General features: G+C 30.8%; 3 protein-coding genes and 1 pseudogene across 4 annotated transcripts; all 4 read left to right on the top strand.

The window, feature by feature from the left end:
* The first annotated feature begins 1,068 nt into the window (after nt 1-1,068).
* LOC145190545 (uncharacterized) lies at nt 1,069-5,219 on the top strand. 2 transcript variants are annotated; one of them, XM_090082105.1, is made up of 5 exons: nt 1,069-1,311; nt 1,851-3,359; nt 3,483-3,614; nt 3,710-3,908; nt 4,014-5,219. In XM_090082105.1, the coding sequence occupies exons 2-5, from the start codon at nt 2,767-2,769 to the stop codon at nt 4,941-4,943; spliced, it is 1,854 nt and encodes a 617-aa protein (XP_089938231.1). In that variant the 5' UTR covers nt 1,069-1,311; nt 1,851-2,766; the 3' UTR covers nt 4,944-5,219. The 2 variants fall into 2 exon arrangements, with proteins under 2 accessions (XP_089938231.1, XP_089938232.1); XM_090082106.1 differs by having other exon boundaries at nt 1,184-1,311; nt 3,483-3,560.
* Nucleotides 5,220-6,091: 872 nt separating this feature from the next.
* LOC149890943 (uncharacterized) lies at nt 6,092-7,312 on the top strand (annotated as a pseudogene).
* A 1,323-nt stretch (nt 7,313-8,635) lies between these two features.
* On the top strand, nt 8,636-9,349 carry LOC149890942 (uncharacterized). Its single transcript, XM_090082001.1, has one exon. The coding sequence runs from the start codon at nt 8,636-8,638 to the stop codon at nt 9,347-9,349; it is 714 nt and encodes a 237-aa protein (XP_089938127.1).
* A 1,627-nt stretch (nt 9,350-10,976) lies between these two features.
* On the top strand, nt 10,977-16,644 carry LOC149890941 (uncharacterized). Its single transcript, XM_090082000.1, has 9 exons — nt 10,977-12,012; nt 13,247-13,381; nt 13,723-14,123; nt 14,247-14,383; nt 14,985-15,131; nt 15,291-15,337; nt 15,602-15,754; nt 15,970-16,117; nt 16,363-16,644. The coding sequence occupies exons 3-9, from the start codon at nt 14,005-14,007 to the stop codon at nt 16,521-16,523; spliced, it is 912 nt and encodes a 303-aa protein (XP_089938126.1). The 5' UTR covers nt 10,977-12,012; nt 13,247-13,381; nt 13,723-14,004; the 3' UTR covers nt 16,524-16,644.
* Nucleotides 16,645-20,070: the final 3,426 nt, after the last annotated feature.

Genomic DNA, 20,070 nt, shown 5'->3' with positions numbered 1-20,070 from the left:
GTATATATATATATATATATATATATATATATATATATATATATATATATATATATATATATATATATATAATATACTTGTATAATTTTCAAATTTTATATCAAACTAGAAGGAACCTCTAAGTTGTGTTTACTCACAGAGCTTAGCTAATAGTTCATGCAGCATTTATAAAATAAAAGCATACAATAGCAAAATGGTTATTATATGTTTTAGCTGCTTACTATACAGTTGTGTTATAAACCCTCTAGCACACTGCATAGGGCAACTAAGAACTAAAAGGTACATATCAAACAAACCTGTACAATACATTAAAACATAATTGATTATATACCTTTTTTAAGTAGTCTGGAAATTTTTTAAATCTTTTAGGAAAAGAATTTTCTTTTAATCTAACAGTTTGTCCAGTTCTGTCAATATCTTTTTCTAAAAAATGATCAGAACATATCAAACTGCTACTACTCGGACTCCATTCTTGACGGTGTATTTTGATGGTCCATTCTTTTCTTTTTTCAGTGTTTGAAGGAAATCTGAATAAAATTAGTAGGAAAAATAACATTTGATATTTTATTAAGTTTGTTATACTTTTTGCATAACTGATATTATTTAAATCCATTTCTTCACATTGCAAGCAAACTAACAGAGGTCAATAAATTTTAAAATATTTTTATTTTTAAAAGTAATTAAGAAAGTCACCTATGAAATGTTCTAGGAAACTTTCGTTTTAAAGATGATTCATCATCAGAGATTCCATCGCTATCACTTCTTTTACTGTCGCTATGTTTTCTTTTACTGCAACCAAATGCAACACACTGTGTCCCTCGCTTTTTGGAACTTTCTCCAGACATTTATATAATGAATATTGTAATTATTTTACTAAAAAATAATTACCATTATTTGAAAAAAAAATAATAATAACTTTCCTTACATTCAATCTATGTTAAATATAAAAAAATATAAAGTTAAACCATCAAAATAAAAAAATAGCTTGTTCACCTTTCAATATTTTAACTAAATAATTTTTCTCCGTGGGTCCTCCCAATATGGCGCTGGCGAAAATATTTTGGCTTCAAAAATTACGCTATTTTCTTAGGAGATGCGCTATCCAGTTATTATATAGATCAGTGATATAAACCCGATTTTTAGTCTTCTCTGGATAGTGTGTTTTTTTAAAACCAGACTGCTCTTTAAATTCTCTAGATTTTAAAATAAGCTTGTTTGTATTTCAACATTGAATACTTAATCTTTTTATAAATAACTTGGAATATCTTCATCCAGCGTGTTGTTAGTGAAAAATTCGATTTTCAAAACAAGGTAAGTTTTTATTTTCGAGATTTTTTGCTTTTTGTGCTAGATAGTCATTTTTTAATTAAATATGCATGAGCATATATGTATTTAATTTACTTTTATGTATTTTTTATGTAAATAAATTACCCAATTTTAAAAATAAAAGCTTCCCAACGAATTTACCCACAAGTAACCTATTATTTATACCGATAATGGGCATTTGTGGTGTTGCACAATCCAATTTAGAATAAATGTTTTAAACACAAGTTTCTTAAACGACTATTGTTATTTTTTCAAAATATGGTTGAATACTAATTTCATGAAATTTGACAATTTTTTTACTTAGTTATAATGATAATAAAGTGTAGTAATTTGTGCTTAGCTTAAATGGCATAATAATTAATAAATCAATAATAATATAATTGAAATAGCAATGTCTTATTTATTGTACATTAGTTGCTAATTCAAAGATTTATTTAAAAATTAATACTTAGTAGTTTTTCTTTGTTTTTATTAAGTTGCCTTGTTAATTGTTAAATATATAAAATCACTTTTTTTTATTTCAGTTTTTTACAATAACTAGTTTTTGTGACATGGAGAAAATAATGAAAAAGGCAGAAGACTTTGAAGATCTTCTCGGTTCCCACAAGGATAAAATACTTTCAAATGGTTTTGTGTACAATGTTTTTTTACAACAGAACAGAAATGCTAGAGAAACAGCGAAATATTTAATTCAGCAATTTAATAAAAATGAGTGTAAAGTTTCATCATTAACACTATCAATTCTGAGAGTTAATGAAAAAATCCAGTGTTTTAAAAGACACATACATTATAGCTGGGATAGGATAGTTGTTTTTTTAAGTGAAGACTTCAAGTTTCCACTAGCCAGGACATCACTTCTCCCTGTTCAGCCGAAGACACCTCCTTCTGCGTCTCCATTAAAGACAAGGATTGACAGAGAATGTCATTCCTCTGACAAAAGGAAACTTTGTAATAAAGCCTTACTTACTCAAAACAAAAAGCTTAAGACAGTGATCAAAACAGTAAAAAAAGAGAAAACAACGATCAGTAAGACATTTCAAGTTAAGAGAGTGAACCAACTAATTAAAAGAACCTCAAGCCGGATCTCAAAATATCAGTTAAAGACCCAAAAACTTGAAGCTAATGTTATATCTTTAACAAAATCTTTGAAAAAGTTGAACCACAAATGCAAAAGTTTGGTTAAAGAAAATAAAAGTTGTAAGAAGAAGATCCTGACATTAGAATTTACTATTTTAGATTTAAAAAAAAAGACTTAGAGCTCAAGACTTAGCATTGAAAGAAAATGATGCTACCATAGACCATCTAAACTGCGACATCAATCAAATTGAAAAAGGTTCAATTTTTACAAAAGAAAAGAGAAGTTACAATGCCTCAGTGCGTCTGGTTGTTTACCATTGTCTTGAAAGCAATGTGCCTGTAGATGCCATAACTAAAGTGATCATGTCATGTGCGACTCTTGGTAACCTGAGTTTGAAGCCTCAAGATCTGCCCAATCTTTCAACGATTGCGCAGATGTCCAGAGAAATGGGAGTAATTGCTCTGCTACAAGTGGCAGAAACAATAATAAATGCTGATGTTGCGACATTAGCATTTGATGCAACAACAATTAAGGGCAGTCACATAAATCAAATTCATTTTGCTACTAAGCAACAAATCCTTACAACCAGCATCACTGAATTACCAGGAGGCAAGGCAGAGGACTATGTAAAACACATTACTGATACCATTGAGGATTTAGCCAACACATATGCAGCATATTATAAATTAGAGATTGCTGATGTAAGGAAAAAACTAATGGGCAAAATAATGTCAACACTGACAGACAGGGCCTCGGTTAACCACGCAGCAGTTGTAAAGCTAAACAGTATACTAGAAAAAGAGCTGTTAGAGTTAAACTGTCATCTGCATCCACTTGATGGAATAGCCAGTGAGACCAGAAAAGCTCTTCAAAAGCTGAATGATACAATACCCAGTACCACTTATGGGTCAGATTGCAGAGCTGCAAATCTTTTGTACAGCATTTCAAAGTTAAGGTCAGTGTTTGAATTATGTATTTGATCCAAATAATGTAAACAAACTACATATTGTTACTTTTTTTTTATAAAATCAGAGTTTAATTGCTTGCTATATTTTAAGTCTGCATTACTGTACTTCAGATACAAGGCCAAAGGAGATCCGCATGCATTTAAATCCTTTCTCAAGCAAAGTGGATTATCTTGCAGTACTTTTCCAAGGTATGTTGGCAACCGATTGCACATACTGTTTTGTTCAGCTGGCATTGTATACAGGTACTGACAATTGGTATTCAACTATCTAGTCCATGCACTTGATTTTCCAATAGCAAATGCATAATTTGTTTTATTCTGTTTGACACTGTTTTTAGGCACAGACAGTTAATAGTCAACTATCTGGAGAAGTACTGCAACAACACGACTTTACTGAGGACATCTCTACTAAGAGATTTCAAGAATGAGGAGATAATGACCCATCTACAAGCGCTTGGACTCTGGGGCAAGTTCTTAACAGGACCTTGGATGGCCCTTTTTTATGCAGAGGAAAAACAAAGAAATCATTTTGAATTGGTATGTAATTTTTTTTTATTCTTACAATGTAATTTAAACATTTAATGCATGTATTTATTTATGATCTAAAAAAACAACTTCTAATAAAAAATAACTTCTTTTTAGGCTGAGTATCTCAAGTCTGCAATTAAGGTTGTGGAAATAATTTGTGATCAGCCGGAATTTCTATTGTCGTCACAGTTAGATGCATTTGGTTGCCCACTGATTTCTGATGAGACATTGGTTGCATTACGCATTATTGAAGGGAAGTATTTGGAGCAATTGCTTTCTGTTTTAAAAATGATAGCTAATGCTACAGTGACAGTTTTAAAAAGGCAGCTGTCAAGGTACTTGACCGGTGAACTCTCTACACCGTCCCAGTCAATGCAAGATAAGGCAGGTAGTGTCCCTGTTAATAATACTTGGGCTGAGAGAACTCTTGGCATGATAGACTTTCTTACTTGCAGAACGCCCAATGCTGAAATTTCATTTTTAGATGGCAAGACAAAGGTTAAGGTGAACAAATCTCTGGACTGGCTGTGTAATAATACAAAAAAAGAGCAAGAAAAAATAGTTAAATTTTGTATATTTAGGGGTGCAGTTTCAAGAAAACAAAGTAAAGAAAGAAGGTTGAGAGGAGAAGAGTTAGAAAAGTTACGGTTAAAAGAAAAAGGTCAGAAGAGAGAAATGGAACAGAGAAATAGATTAGCTAGAGATATTAAAAAACTCATTTTAGAAAATAGTTTAGATATTGTACATAATTCCATTTTCTCTTCGCTCTCAGAATACCAAAGGGTCAAATTATTAGAAATGTTAAATGAGGATCCAGTTAAAATTGAAGGAGCTAGATTTGAACATTTATGGAATGAAGAGGGGAATGATGTAGCTTATAAGGGAAGAATAGTTATGAAGTTACCACCTGTTGCTGGAAAAACTGTAAGTTTTAGAATTGCATATTGGAAAGAGGATGAAGAAGAAGATGATGCAGAAGACTTTAAAATACCAGTAGATAGCCTCTTGGCTGACGTTGCTCTTGGTGATTTAGTTTTCTATTGATTCAGGTTCTGCATTTAGTTACCGGTATTTAAATATTAGACAAATGTTTACCATAGTATTTTATTTTAGTTATGCATTTCAATTTTTTTGTTCTTTTGAATGTATTATTTTTTATGATTAATTGTGTTTAACTTTGTTGTTGTCAATTTTACTCCATTTTAAAAGATTTTCAGTATTATATTAATAATTAATATTTATATGAGCCTCCTTTGAGCAGACAAGTAATTTGTACCTTAAACATAAAGTTTATGTAATGAGTCATATACCTTAGAAAAATTAGTCTTCTTTGCACTTAGTTTGTGAACTATTAATTTTTAAAATGCACCCTCGTCAAAATTCACCCCTACCCCTTTTTTTTTTTCTTATCTGATAAGATGAAAATAAGCTATTTGATCTATAAAAAATGTAATAAAATAAAGATCTAATAATGATGAATCATTGTTTAAAATTTTATTACATTATCTCAATCGGTTTTTTAGTTATGCAGTTTTTAGTGCCAGTAACACAAAATATTGGTCACGGTTTTTCTTAATTTTCTATAGCAGAAATTACCACTTTTACACGCGGAAAAAAAATCATAACTTCCGTCATAATTAACATAGACAGACAAATGAGGCGTCATTGGATAGCTCTCATTAAGCTCTATGTAACAGTATAAGTTTTGTAATTGTATTACTATATTGAATTTTTTATCAAAGTACCTAGCTATTGTCCTTAAGGACAAATTTAAAAGTTATGTTTAAAAATATGGCATGATAAAATATCAATGTAAGCTTTTGTTTTATGAAAAATATGTGATTAAATCACTTGCAGTCACAAGCACATTTAGATAACTTTTTTGTTGTATTAAGAGTCAAGAGTTTGAACACGTTGCCAATAAGTTATATTTAAAAAGTGTTCAAACGCTAAATTCCTAATTTGATTTTCCAAACATGGTTAGAAAGTTAGATGAATGCAGATAAAAACATATTTTCATCTACTCTTTGTTTTCTCTATTGTACCATTTAAATTAGCTTTAACAAACAATTCAAATATATTGACCAATTTGAAAGAAAAATAAATGGATATATAATACCAGCTATAAAAATCATTCATCTAAAGATTTCTTTTAATTTTCTCCTTCAAGGTTATTGGAAAATAAGATAAAAATGCCAAAACGTGACAGAAGTCTATACATGAGAGGTTATATGAAAGAGAAAAGAGATTCAGAAAAAAGAATAAAATATTATCTTGAAGAGTGTGATATTGGACAAGAGAACTGTGAGCCTCTATCTTCAACCAATAAAAATATTTCTGATATATCTGAAGATGTGAGCAGTGATAAAGAAATATCTTCAATCACCTCACCAAAAAGTGAAATTGAAGATTACTTAAGTAAATCGGAATCAAGTTATAGTGATGCTGATGATATTGCAGATACAGATAGTTTGTACATATATATTGATCCTCAAACTACACCGAAAGATTTTTTACATGAGTGGTCATTAAAATACCACATAAAAGATGATGCTTTAAATGCGCTTTTAAATCACTTAAGCTAATTTACTCCATTTCTACCAAGATGCAGACAGACATTACAAAAGTCTCTTCAAAAAGTTGATGTAGTTTGTGTTAGTGGAGGTGATTATGTATATCTTGGTGTTAAGAATGCCATTGAGTATTTTATGTCTGTATCAGTTAAAATTGCAGAAAAGCTTGATATAATTGTAAATATTGATGGTGCACCTATATACAATAGTAAAAAAACTTCAATTTGGCCTATATTAATTACAATTAGTAGGAAAGGACCATATACTGTTGCAATTTGGTATGGTCAGGGAAAACCAACATGTTTAGATGATTACCCTAGCGATTTTATTCTTGAAATGAAAGACTTGCAAAGTAATGGATATAAACAGCTGTATGTGACTGTTAAAGCTTTTATTTGTGATGCACCTGCAAGAGCATTTGTAAAATGCATTATAGGGCATAGTGGCTACCATAGCTGTGAAAGATGCATGGTAGTTGGCACACAAAAGCATGGTGTAAGATTATTGGAAACAACTGCTTCTCTTTGTACTGATGTGGATTTTAAAAATAATTTATATAAAGAAGGTCATCAACTTGAGAATCTTTCTCCACTTGTAAAATTATATTTTCCAATGATAATTGGATTCCCACTAGACTATATGCACCTTACATGTCTTGGGGTGGTTAAAAAACTTATAATGAACTGGTGTAAAGGCCCTAGATGCATTAGAAGAAGTCAATCTATTAAAGACAATATTTCAAATGAACTGATAAATTTACAAAGTTATACACCATCCAATTTTCAGCCTAGACCACGCTCTTTAAATGAGCTTGGTAAATGGAAAGCAACAGAGTTTTGATTCTTTCTTCTCTATGCTGGACCTGTTTTGTTAAATTGAAAAGTAAATAAAAGTAATTATGACTTGTTTATTTCCCTCTCAACTTCTATGCGCATACTGCTTTCTGATAGAATGGTGCAAAATAAAGTATTAGTGGCCTACGCTAAACAATTACTTAGTTGGTTTGTTAGAGAAGTGCAAATTTTGTATGGGGAAATCTTTGTGACATACAATGTTCATAGCATGATTCATTTAGCTGTTGATTGTGTTAACTTTGGGGAGAGTCTAAATCATCTATCATCTTTCCCATTTGAAAGCTTTTTAGGTCAAATGAAAAGAATGGTACAAAAATCACATCAGACAGTTATCCAGATAGTTAAAAACTGGATGAGAGAAAAAAGTTAGATATTTTTCTTTAAGAAAGGAATGGTAAAAAAGTTCCTTTCAGAATGGCAAATGACAAGATTAAATCAAATGTGCGAGACAAAGTCTATTTTATTCAAAACAAGGAGAGGAGGTTTTGGTAGATGTAAAATGTAAAGCACTAAATCCTTGTTCAACTAGAAAATTTTTCCCAGATTATTTTGAGACATCGCACATTGGGCCAGGTATATGGGACATGGTGGACAAAACCTAACTATTACCCAATTGCTCTCCAAACCCATTTAGATATATAAATAGTCATTATTATATATAAAATGATATTTATTTTTATCAAGAATACTTTAACTTTTAATAACAAAATTACAATTAATAGGCTTAGTAAAACTTTTTTTTTTTAAATCAAACTTTTTTTCAAAAATCAAACTAATTGTGTTAAGCTACAAAGAATAAGAAGAAGGTTGAGCTGATTCCCTCAGCAAAGCCAGAATTTCACTGGGGATTTTTTTAAACTCTTACCATTTTTTAAATGACCTTTTCTTAACGATGTTATGGCAGGATCACTAGATACAAGTAGTCTGTTAACCAGGTCGCGATTTTTATCTATTCTAGAAGTCTTTCTACTGAAATCTTCCCTAAACTTTTTTAAATAATTGTTGCGGGCTTCTTAGACCTCCTCTGACATCAGTCCAAATGGCAAGTACTGTCTAGCAATGATGGCATGGCCATGAACTAAAATTTTGTGTGCTGATTGTAACATGTACAGGGTGACCGGAAAGTTCTGTCAGTAATCAATGTGCATACTTTCCGGTCTCCCATATTTCATTATTTACAAGTGTTTATCATTAAATTTTTTATCAGTTTTGTATCAGTTTAGTACAATTTTAACTGTACAATGATGCTTATCAATTGTAACTGAATTTGTCAATAGTAACTGGGTTTGTTCTTTCTATTGTAGCCATTATGAATGTTCATCGTTTGTTGATTCAACGACATTATGAGAAAGGACTTACGGGTGCTGAAATATTCAAATTAGTAAAGGTACATGGAAATACTGAGAGATGTGTTTATCGAACTATCCAACGGTTGCGTGAAACTGGTGGTGTTGAAGACCGTGAAAGGTCGGGTCGTCCAAGAACAGTTCGAACCCCAGATCGTATTAAACGAATACGCGAGAAAATTCGGAGGAACCCTGAAAGGTCAGCGCGAAAATTGGCTCAGGAGGAAGGAGTACCCAGGGAGTCGATGAGGGAGTTATTGAAGTTAGACCTTGGATTGAAGCCTTATCGCAAGCATAAAGTTCATAGATTGACTGCAAATCAAAAGCTGGCCAGGTTGCAAAGATGCAAAACGTTGTTACGTCAGTATGGTCATTGTGCAGTACAGAACATTATCTTTTCTAATGAAAAGTTATTCGTGATGGAACAAAGTTTTAATGCTAAAAACAATGTCGTGTGGTCAACATCATTAAAGGACATACCTCAGTCTTCAAGAACAGTTCAGCGGTATCAGAATCGAAGTTCAGTGATGGTATGGGCAGCAGTGTGTAGCAAAGGAAAATTGCCATTGGTCTTTATCGAACGTGGCACCAAAATTAATGCAGTATCTTATCAAGAGAGTGTCCTGAAAGCAATTTTGAAACCAGAAGCCAATTTGTTATATCCCAATGGAGACTAGTGTTTTCAACAGGATTCAGCACCAGCTCATACAGCTAAACCAATGCAAGAATGGCTCCAACAGAATTGCCCTAAGTTTATTGCAAAGAATGAGTGGCTTCCGTCCTCTCCCGACTGAATCCACTTTATTTTTGCGTGTGGGGTATTTTGGAGTCCAAGGTCAATGCTAAACAACATCACAACTTGGCCTCCATGAAACGAATGATGATCCGCGAATGGAAAAAATTCCTATAGAAACGATTCGTGCCGCCATACAATCATGGTGTCATCGATTATCATTGACAGTGGACTGAAAAGGAGAACAATTTGAATAATTCTTGGTATACTTACACAACATATGTTACTTGATCTGTTTCTGTAATTTCAGTAGTTTATGTATATTACATTAAAAATAAATTGATTGTTTGTAGTTCCACACTGTAATACCAGGAATACTTAGATATGTAACGTTTAAGAGCAGTAATACAAAACTCTTTAAATTTGAAAGTATCAATTTCAAATCCAGATGATAAAGTGACTAGAATGATGTAAAAATAAAATAAAAGAAATTCATCTACTTTCAAAATTTTCGCAGTTGATTGATAGTCTGCAAAGGCTCGTCGGGCGGTGTTTCCATCATTACTGGTACCTACAAACAGGGCCGCCGAGAGGGGGGGGGGGGCCAAAGGGACAGTTTGTCCCGGGCGGCAGATGTCGATGGGGCGACAGATGCCAAAGTAAAATAAAAATAGTTTTTTTAATCTTAAAATGCCATAATTGAAATGTATATATTACTCGCGTTATATCATTATTTTTAATGCCTCGAAAAAATAACAAACTGTGAATACAATTTAGAAATAATTCTATTCAGAATTTAGAAAGTAATAGTAAATATTTTTCAACTCTTTACGATCAACTTATTTATGGTAATTCATGTTTAAGATTTATATTTAACTATTGAAATATTGATATATGACATTAGCTTTTTGAGATTGAGTTTATAATTTTTTGATGAGTTTGTGTTGTTGACAAGCTATTATTTTATTGATGCGTATGGCTATTTACAGTAACTGTTAATAATGAATCGTAAAAAACTTTCTGGTGCCCAAAATAGGGCATTGGCTTCCAAAAGGGTAAAAGAATGTGAAAAAAATAAACAAATGCTCCAAGAATAACGTTGGTTTTACAAAGCTACTAATCAAAATACTGATTTGAAGGTGATTTAGTAGAAATATATAGGTCTATATATATATATATATATATATATATATATATTATTTTCGAAGCAATTTACGAATATTTTCGAAATTAATCATTTTTCACACAATACCAATATCCATTGCAGAGGGTGAAAGATGTTTTAGTAAACTTAAGATTATAAAAAACTATTTCAGAGCCACCATGGGACAAGAGCGACTTTCAAATCTTATGATCTTGTCTATTGAAAATGATCTCGCGAAATCATTGTGATATGATGAAGTAATTTATAATTTTGCCTCGAAAAAAGCTCAAAAATTTTATTTAAGTTAGGAATTGTTTATGCTGCGGTTAGTTAGCAAAAAATGAAATAAAGTTAAAGTAGCTATAAAGGCATAATGTACTATTTTGCTTCTATGCTAAGTATATATATGAAGCGAAATCTATAAGGGCGCCAAAAAAGGTTTTGTCCCGGGCGGCTTGAAGGCTCTCGGCGGCCCTGCCTACAAATTGCATATATGTGATAGTTAACCTGATGATTTATATACAAGTATTTATGTAATTTTACTTACCAGATCCTCCACTTTTTGGGAAATCCACAACCAGTCCCATCTGATTCATAAATTCTGTCTGGATACGTTTCTTCACTTGTTTAACATTTTCCTCATCTTCAATAGCTCTAGACTGCCACTTTTGAGTTTCCAGCTTATATCCAATATGTAATACCATCTCAAAAAACCAAATCCAGGAATGCAGGCTAGAAAGACCATATTTCAGTTCTAAATTACTAGCATTGTCCAATTTCAGCACCATTACTAAGTTATTCATTTTTTTTTTGGAGACGTACCACACACAGAGCAAAATTGAGTTGAATTAGTCACATCAGACAGAATAGTTTGAATTTTGCCATCAATCATGGTCAGTTCAATAATACTTTTGACAACCAGTTCTTTTCCAGCAAAAGTAACATTAAAAATACCACATTTTTCTATTTCAGATTCTAAATATTTTGCTTCTTCTAGGACAACAGCTTTGCTTTCTTTTTGAAAAGAAAATCTTATTAGACGACAATATGCAGTAGATGATGGCTTGTCATTACGCCATAATAGAACTTTTTTTTTATTGCAGAACCCACTAAGTTCTAGTGGTGCTAAGCAGGTAATGAACAGAGATTCTTCTTTTTTTAAGTTACGATCTCCAGATTCCTCACTACTCACTTGCTGTACACACTTAGCCCAGTGGCCTCATCAAACCCGGCCTTTCAACGCAAGGTCAACCGGGTCAAACCATCCAGCATTGTGCTGATCACAGGAGTTTGCACCTCCCAGTCTTTTTACTGTATGCTTTAGTAATTCTTGTAGTGGTACTTGTGCTGAATAATCATCAACGAAGATGTTCTCTGGATAGCAGTTAGCTTTGGACAATCTTTTGTTGCTGTATGAAGGATAAATAGCAGTCACGCTTTTCAGCTCCATTTCTGATAAGTTGGTAAGTTGATCTTGACATGCCATCATCTATAATTAATGCCAGACCTCCATTAGGTGTATACTTTTTAAATTGACAAGAAGGTTCTGATATCTCAGCAATTTGCTTGGCAGCCTCATAATTGAACTCATTTCTTAATTTAAGCCTTGCTGAGTGGAGCAACTCATCAGTAGTAAAATTATTTATAACATCATTAAGTCTTCTTCTTTTAGTTTTTTCAGATGCATCTTCAAAGGAGCAACTTGGTTTTTCACCAATCTTATGATATTTACTAGAATTCTCAGACTCAGATATATCATTACTTATATAGATTTAAAGTCCTGAGCCAACCAATTTTTTTTTTTACTCTCAAACTTTTTATTTCCCCGGTTTGCATCCTTCCATTTCTTTTGATATACTTTTAAAAACGCAGCACATCCAGTAGAACCCAAGTTCATAGAGACTAGAATAGCTTTTACAGACAAAGAGAATGATTTATCACTAGGCTTTAGTTGATCATGCCGTATACGTTTATGGACATCACTTATCTTCATATTAACTACAAAAAAAATAGTTTAAGCATTATTACTTCAACCACTTTAAACTAATATAGCATGAATATGGCCATTATTTTCATTTCAGCTACATTTAATTAGGCCAGTATAATAAGCAATGCACCTAATATTGACTAAAACCAAAAAAATAGGTTTGTCGCAAATAGCATTTCACGACCAAATTTTTTTTTTTTTTTGAAAATGTTTACCAAACCTAAAGGGGCAGCTAAGAGCAGAATTAAACAGCACCAACAGGCTGTACATATATTGTATTAACTTATTTTAACATTAATAAGCTGTTCCAGCAGGTTCTAAACTATATGCGCCACTTTTAAAATAACATTTTAATATTATAAATAAGAATCTTATTTTTAAATTTCACAATCAAACTGTGAGTTTGATACAAAACCTTGGTATTTGTTTTGGTATTTTTTATAATAAAATTAAATAAAATTAAATTTCAATAATGTGTCAATTAATTTCGCATATGTTAAATAATTTAAAAGTTATTCGTTGTTATAGTTATACATGATATATTTATTATAAAAATTAGGAAATAAATTTCTAAATATATTCAATTGTAAGTGATAATTGTACATTTATGATGTAATATCAAACTACAAATGTTTTAAACCATACATTATGCTCTTATATACATAATATACTAAATAGTTGGAAGTATTTTGAATTTTTTTTTTTTTGAGGTTTTGTCTACCACCTGGCCCACTGTGCATTGGATTTAGATGTTTGTTATGTAGATTCATTAACCAACTTAAAAACAATACATGTAAATAAAAATGAGCTTTTTAATAAAGGCTTGATGATACCTATTCAAAAAGGTGGTTATGCTTTTTTTGTGCTGAGACATTGTGATATTGCCTGTGATCAATAACTGCTTGTATTAAAAACTGACATTTTTTTTATTGCTGATACAGTCTTTGCTTCTGTTGTAAATGTCTACATTATATATAATTTAACAGTATTTTTCTTTAGATTGATACCAGATATATATATATATATATATATATATATATATATATATATATATATATATATATATATATATATAATCTGCTATCTGAAGATATAAAGTTCTTAATGAAATTGTTGTAGCTAGTCTTTTGTATAGTGTTTCTTATTGTATATTTTGCATAACTTTTTTTTATATAACTTTGTTTAGAATCAAATAGAAGACTAATGAAATGTCATTTGCCATTGTTGAATTTACAAATGGAAATATTAAAGAAGTTGAAGTGATAGCCTAAGGTTGGATGAAAAACGATGGGAAAGCTTCTGGCCCCCATTTAAAAGTTCCTCTGCAATTAGAAAGGCTGTCAATAGTTTGCAGGCACCAACCTCTGATTGGCAGATATACCCTGCTAGGGTTTTATACACCACAGCTTGGAATTAACTATTAACACCAGATAAAATAATTGAACTAGACCTTAATATTGTGTACTGTATGTTGAGAGTATATCTGTGTATAGATTTCTATGAAGAAGCTCAAACACACTTGGAAAAGGCAGCAGACACTTCAAACATTGAAATTGACACAGAAGAGAAGAGAAGAACAAAGCAGAAGTAAAGCTCCCTAAAATATGTTTTTCTAAAAAAAGAAAAGTTTTCACTTTCTTATCTAGTCCTGTAAAATTATAAATTATCCATAGCATGCAATTAAAGTTTTTTTAAAATTATATATTAAAGGAGAAAGATGACAATGGCATTTTGTGATAGTGATGATGATGTGGAAGTTAGTGATGAGGAACTAAAAGAATTTAAAAGACATCATTTAATGAGTTCTGATAACCAAAGTAGAATGAACTTGATTCCAAAAGTATCAGGTTAATTATTTTAATTAAAATTAAAAACAATGTTATGATAAAATAAACATTCATTTCCTTAATGAATTATAGAAATTCTGAATAACTATTTGACCTATATTTTAATTCTTTTAAAAGTCTGTTTTATAAGTGTTACTTATAAATTTTTGTAAAGTTCTATTTTTACTATGTGACTAGTTTATTTCTTATGTTTTTCTCTTATCTTTTCTTTATATTATTTAGGTCATTGCGTTTTATTAGTGAATTACTATTTGCAATGACCTGTGTTTTTTGTAACATCCTTAACACGAAATATATATATTGATATTGATGTTGATATTGATATTGAAACCAATATCAACTCCATGTTTAAGCAAAGAGGCAACTAACTTTCCAGTAGTTGAAAATACTATTGACTTCTCGAAAGCAAACAATGAAGTTACAAGCAAACTGAAATTGTCATCAAGTGAATTGCTACAAAAAGTGTAAATATTGCTTTTGATACAAAAATAACCAAATGTCTATCCTGTTTATAAACTGTTTTTAACATTTGTTTTATTTTCATTTCCATAAATCAAAGCTGAAGATAATATTTTGTTATAAGTGTTACTATAACAAAAAGTTTTATATATATATACATGTACATATATGTACATGTACATTTTATATATATATATATATGTACATATATGTACCCAGATAGAAAATAGTGCTAAAACCTTTCAGTCAGAAGAAGAGGATAGGAGACAAAAAAAGTTGTCTAGTCATGGTAAATAACTTTTTAAGAATGTACAGCTTTTCTTTTTTTTTTCTTTTTTTTTTTTATGTGTTAAATGGCGTTCCATATATATTTGCTAATTTATTTATTTTATATTGATAAACGAATGAAGGTTTCTTTTTCTAAAAAAAATTTACATTATACTTTGAGATTTTCAAAAAGTTGTCTTGAATTGGATGGCAAAGATAGATAAAAAGGTACAATTACAGTTGTTTTTTTTTTTAATGCTAAGGATTACAGCTGTTGTTGGTTATCTTATTATTATTTTTTTAAACAAATTTACTTCTGAAAGGGCTGCAAGCGGCCAGTGCCAATGTCAGGAGTTAATCAAAATCTGATTTTATTGGCTAGTTTAGGTCCTTTATCAACCCAGAAGCAAAGAAGGTACTAATAAAGGGTTGAAGTAATCTATATGAAGAACATTATTTAACATGTGGAATGTATTTTCTTACCTTTTGTAGATTGATAAGTTATTGCAACAGCAAGTCACAACATTATTAAATACTCCTTGCCCTGTGCCATCAGATACCATTTTTGAAAGGTGCCTAACAAAATCTGATGTTGATTTACTTAAAGAAAAGGTGAAGGCTAACAATGTTTTCAAGGGTAGAGTGGTGAGTTGATATTTGGTTGGTAACAGCTCAATTAATACCCAGCAAGCACACAACGTTGAAATAACGTTGATCAACGTTATTTCAACGTTGTTTTAACGTTGTGTGCTTGCTGGGTATGCACTAAAATAAATATTGGAGATTCTTGTAATTTGAATTTTTTGCTTATATTTCTTATTTAAACTTCAACCGTTTCTGTTTTTTCTTTTAATTACTAGTTGAATGTCCTTAGCCGAAGTGGAGGTTGTTCTGCATATAAATCAGCCTTTGCTATTGGAAAGCTGTTGATGAGTGAGGAAGCTGGGGCCTGTTTTAATGTCTCTGGTGGTTTGTTTAAAACAAATTTTAAAACATACACACTTTATCAATTGATAGTGGTAAGAAAAGTTTTATTGATTTTTTTTAGCTAAAGTTTGTTCCGCCCCAATGTAAAAAAAAAAGGAGGAAGAGATACAGGCAATTTTAGGCCTCCATACAATTTTAACACCAGCATAACTGTAGCACTTTCACTAATTCCTAAAAAATTGTCTCAATAACTCATCTTATACTTAATAGATTTGTTTATCCCAGTCAGTCATTTGCTTATGTAATAATTTGCAATAATTTCTGCAATTTGATTTTAGATGCGATTATAAGGCAGCATCATGATGCAAAAGTTATCGAATGCCATTTGGGAATTTCAGAATTCCTAAGACAATCTGGAACACGGCACAACCGAAAAGTTTTAAAGACGAACCACGTTGCAAATGCTGAACCTTCGAGCAAATGCTGAACCGTCTATAACTTTTTGTTAAGAAAAAACAAGAAAAAGTTTCCATTTTTTAATCAAAAATTTAAAAGCAAAAATTTGTAAATATGTAAAATTTTGAAAATATGTTAAAAAACAAGCTCTTTGATCACGCAATGCTTACTTTTTTTCATAATTCTTCTGAGTTTGTTTTGAATTAATCGATGTCCGTTCAACAGTTTGTTTAAATTTCCCCAAATTTTTTGCCATCATCCTATTTCCAACAGTAAGTTATTAAATATTATTAAGTTATTAAATATTATTATAACCATATTATTAAGTAAATTATTAGCAAAACAACTAAATCGATAATTGTTGATTTAACGTTGATAAGCAACGTTTAATCAACGTTTGTTTTATACAACATATCAACGTTGATAAGTGGCTAACATTTTGGACAGTAAATCAATATGAAATCAATGTTGAAAAGAAACACCAAATCAACATCGAATCAACGCTATATTTTTTAAAGGGTTATAATTAGAATTATTCACTAGATAATTATAATAAATTGACAGATGAAACAAACAAAAAAGAAATCATGCTCTTTTAAAATCAATAGGGTGCACAATTCTTGTTTTTCTGATAAATAAGGCTTGATTTTAGATAAAGCAACAGATTTTTTCCAAACTTTACCATTACCAGTTAAAAGAGCACCAGTTTGTTTTATTTCTGAAATGATTCCAGGTCCCAGCCGATCATGCTCCATCTGACTTCCTTTGCAACTTTTTCTGTAATTTCTTACTAAAACTTGGTCCCCTATTTTAAATGAAAATGATTTGCATCCTTTCAGTTGTTTTGAAGCATAATATTTTTTTCATTTTATTCTGGGTCTGAACAACATTGTTATTTACTTCTGTAACAACTTTATCATAAGAATCCTTTTTTTCTTGAACTTGCTCATTGGATGTTTTATAATCAAAATTTTTATTTTCATTAGTATCTAAATCAGTATTATTTAGTGAAAAAGTTGAAAACAAGTTTGCTTCTCGGCTGAACATTAAAAAAAAGGTTGTGAATTTAGTTTTTTTTACTACACGTTTTTTTTACTATCGGAATAATTTACGCATCAATTATATTAAATTAGCAAGTGGACTTTGATCGTCTTTTGAGCGATACTTTTATCTGCTAACCACTTTTATCTGCTAACCATCACTATCACCCCCTTAAGCAGTACCAGAATGCAATGTAATAGGTTTACGGCAACCTAACTGGGAACAGATCTATTATCCGGGACACAGTTTTTAAATTCCGAAAAAAAAAAAATTATGTCCCGGTTTAAACTTTATTCCGGGAAAATTCATTTCCTCTGTCTCGTTATTTTTTTCCGGGAAATTTCTCGTCTCGTTTCAAGAATACGATTTCGAGACGCAGACCCTTGGTAAAATAATCCTAAAATCACTGATCTCTATAATAAATGGATAGCGCATCTCTAATATCAAAATTAATGCCAAAATCGCCATATTGGAAAGCCCCAGAATGCACAGTGGGCCACGGTGTGCCAAAAGTCAAAATTATTTTTATTCAATTTTTGTATAAAAAACTACTATTCAATGAACGTAACTTACATAAAAACATAAGGATTGTTAATCAAAAAATGCGCCTTCACTAAAATTTTTTAATTTTAAGTTGTCACCCTGAACAATATTTTAGGCGGTCAAGCGCTTTTCTTAAAAAGTTTAGAAAATATTTTTTTTTATATCGATAGCTCCGCGCAAAATCGGACTATCTGCAATCTCCGCGGAAATCAAATTTGGCATATCTGCTTTCTCCGTATAAAACAAAATTGGCTTATCTGCAATCTCCGCGTAAAACAAAATTGGACTATCTGCATTTTTGCCAGATACATTTTTGGACCATCTGCGTTTTTCGGCTGCATAAATTTTTGGTGGTGTTTCTTTAAATATTTGAAGTTTTTTATAAAATTCTACAATTTTTTAAATAATAGCGATTATTTAAACATTTATTAATAGCGATTATTTAAACACAAAACCTTGATCATAACTTGATTAAGTTTGTGAGTAATCAAGTAGTTTTAGTTAAGATAAATATGTTAAAAATAACTTATGTTATTGTTAATAATAACATAGCATATGTAACAAAACATTGTTATGTTACATACTAATTGCTAAATTCATCATACATACTTTGTCAATTTTATTTAGCTTTGTTGCTGTGACTAATAACTTTAGATCAAATTAAATTCTTGTTATGTTATGTTGCAATGTTGCTAAGTGGTCTTTATACGCAAGATCTGCATATAAATATATACAGGATGTCTGCCAAATCAGGGAAATGCCAGGGAATTCGGATATCTTCAAAAAAATCATGAGATTATCAGAGAAATTAGGTTAAATTTTAGAAAAATCAGGAAAAATGAGTCTTTATCAAACTTATATAACTTAAATAAGTTGTATATAGTACACGTAATCTAAAAGTTTATTTGGCAGATAGTTTTATGAACTTCTCTTGATATATTTAATGTGGGTTGTATTATTGTTTATATTTTTGCAGTTGAAGAGCATTTTTCTAAACGATAAATAGGTAAATATCAGGGAAAAACCAGGGAAATCCAACTTAAAATATTGGCAGACACCCTGTGTGTATATATATATATATATATATATATATATATATATATATATATATATATATATATATATATATATATATATATATATATATATATATATATATATATATATATATATATATATATATATATAGGGCGGGTCATACTTTTTTTTTTTAGAGTTGCTAACCTGGCTATGGTCTAAAAAGTTGCTCTAGGTGCTAGTTATTGTAAAAAGGCCAAAAACATTTAAAACAACAGGTGTCTTGTACTTGCAACTTTACCGCAAAGATTTACCCTTTAAAGGCTTATAGCTAAAAATATAAGAAATTAATCAAGCACTTAATATGATACAAAGGCCATATCCATGGCTAGCGCAAAAAAGTATTTTTTTGGGGGTGTATAAGCATTTTTTGCTTACTATAAAAAAAGTAAAAAAAAAGATGCACCTCCTTAATTTCGGCCCTGTCAACGATAAGGGGGTGTTATCGACGTCGAAACATAAAATTCACTTAAATGGTGAAGTTCTAGATATTATTAGTTCAATGAAACAATGTAATCAAACGTAATTTACAAAAAGTCTGATTTACAGCTAACACTAGGTAGTTCTGTTCTTGATGCAGTACACTGTAAAATCATTCCATGTCGCGATTCATGCCCAAAAACGGTTGAGCTTGCTGCAGAGATATCTTGGATAGCACGCTCAACTGCCTGAGAGTGACAGGGTATACCAAAAATGAAATCAAACTGACGGTGTTGAAGTTTTTCATTCTCAATAGCTGCTAGCAACGGTGGTGGTGTGAGGTTAGCTGTAGTCCAGTCAATCATATCAACGTAAGTCAAAGCATTGGCGTTTAGCTTGATACTTGACTTATCAAAAACACGCACAGAAGAACTACACAAAGTACTTCTCAATTTAATTATTTTTTCACAACAGAAATGTCGCACAGAATCATCATT

Source organism: Hydra viridissima, unplaced genomic scaffold, assembly GCF_058129835.1.
Source record: "Hydra viridissima isolate aposymbiotic clone 2 unplaced genomic scaffold, HvirCarnegie_v1 scaffold_3, whole genome shotgun sequence".
Classification (NCBI taxonomy): Eukaryota; Metazoa; Cnidaria; class Hydrozoa; order Anthoathecata; family Hydridae; genus Hydra; species Hydra viridissima.
The sequence above is the reverse complement of the archived record's forward strand: the minus strand, read 5'-3'. Positions and strand labels throughout refer to the sequence as shown.

What these genes read in the sequence shown, in the direction of transcription:
- LOC145190545 (XM_090082105.1), top strand. Translation starts at nt 2,767, where the DNA reads ATGTCATGTGCGACTCTTGGTAACCTGAGTTTGAAGCCTCAAGATCTG. An exon ending in TCAGCTGGCATTGTATACAG is followed by an intron (nt 3,615 to 3,709) that starts GTACTGACAATT and finishes CACTGTTTTTAG; the next exon opens with GCACAGACAGTTAATAGTCA. An exon ending in AAAGAAATCATTTTGAATTG is followed by an intron (nt 3,909 to 4,013) that starts GTATGTAATTTT and finishes ACTTCTTTTTAG; the next exon opens with GCTGAGTATCTCAAGTCTGC.
- LOC149890942 (XM_090082001.1), top strand. Translation starts at nt 8,636, where the DNA reads ATGAATGTTCATCGTTTGTTGATTCAACGACATTATGAGAAAGGACTT.
- LOC149890941 (XM_090082000.1), top strand. Translation starts at nt 14,005, where the DNA reads ATGTTGAGAGTATATCTGTGTATAGATTTCTATGAAGAAGCTCAAACA. An exon ending in AAAAAAGTTGTCTAGTCATG is followed by an intron (nt 15,132 to 15,290) that starts GTAAATAACTTT and finishes TTATACTTTGAG; the next exon opens with ATTTTCAAAAAGTTGTCTTG. An exon ending in TGGCAAAGATAGATAAAAAG is followed by an intron (nt 15,338 to 15,601) that starts GTACAATTACAG and finishes TACCTTTTGTAG; the next exon opens with ATTGATAAGTTATTGCAACA.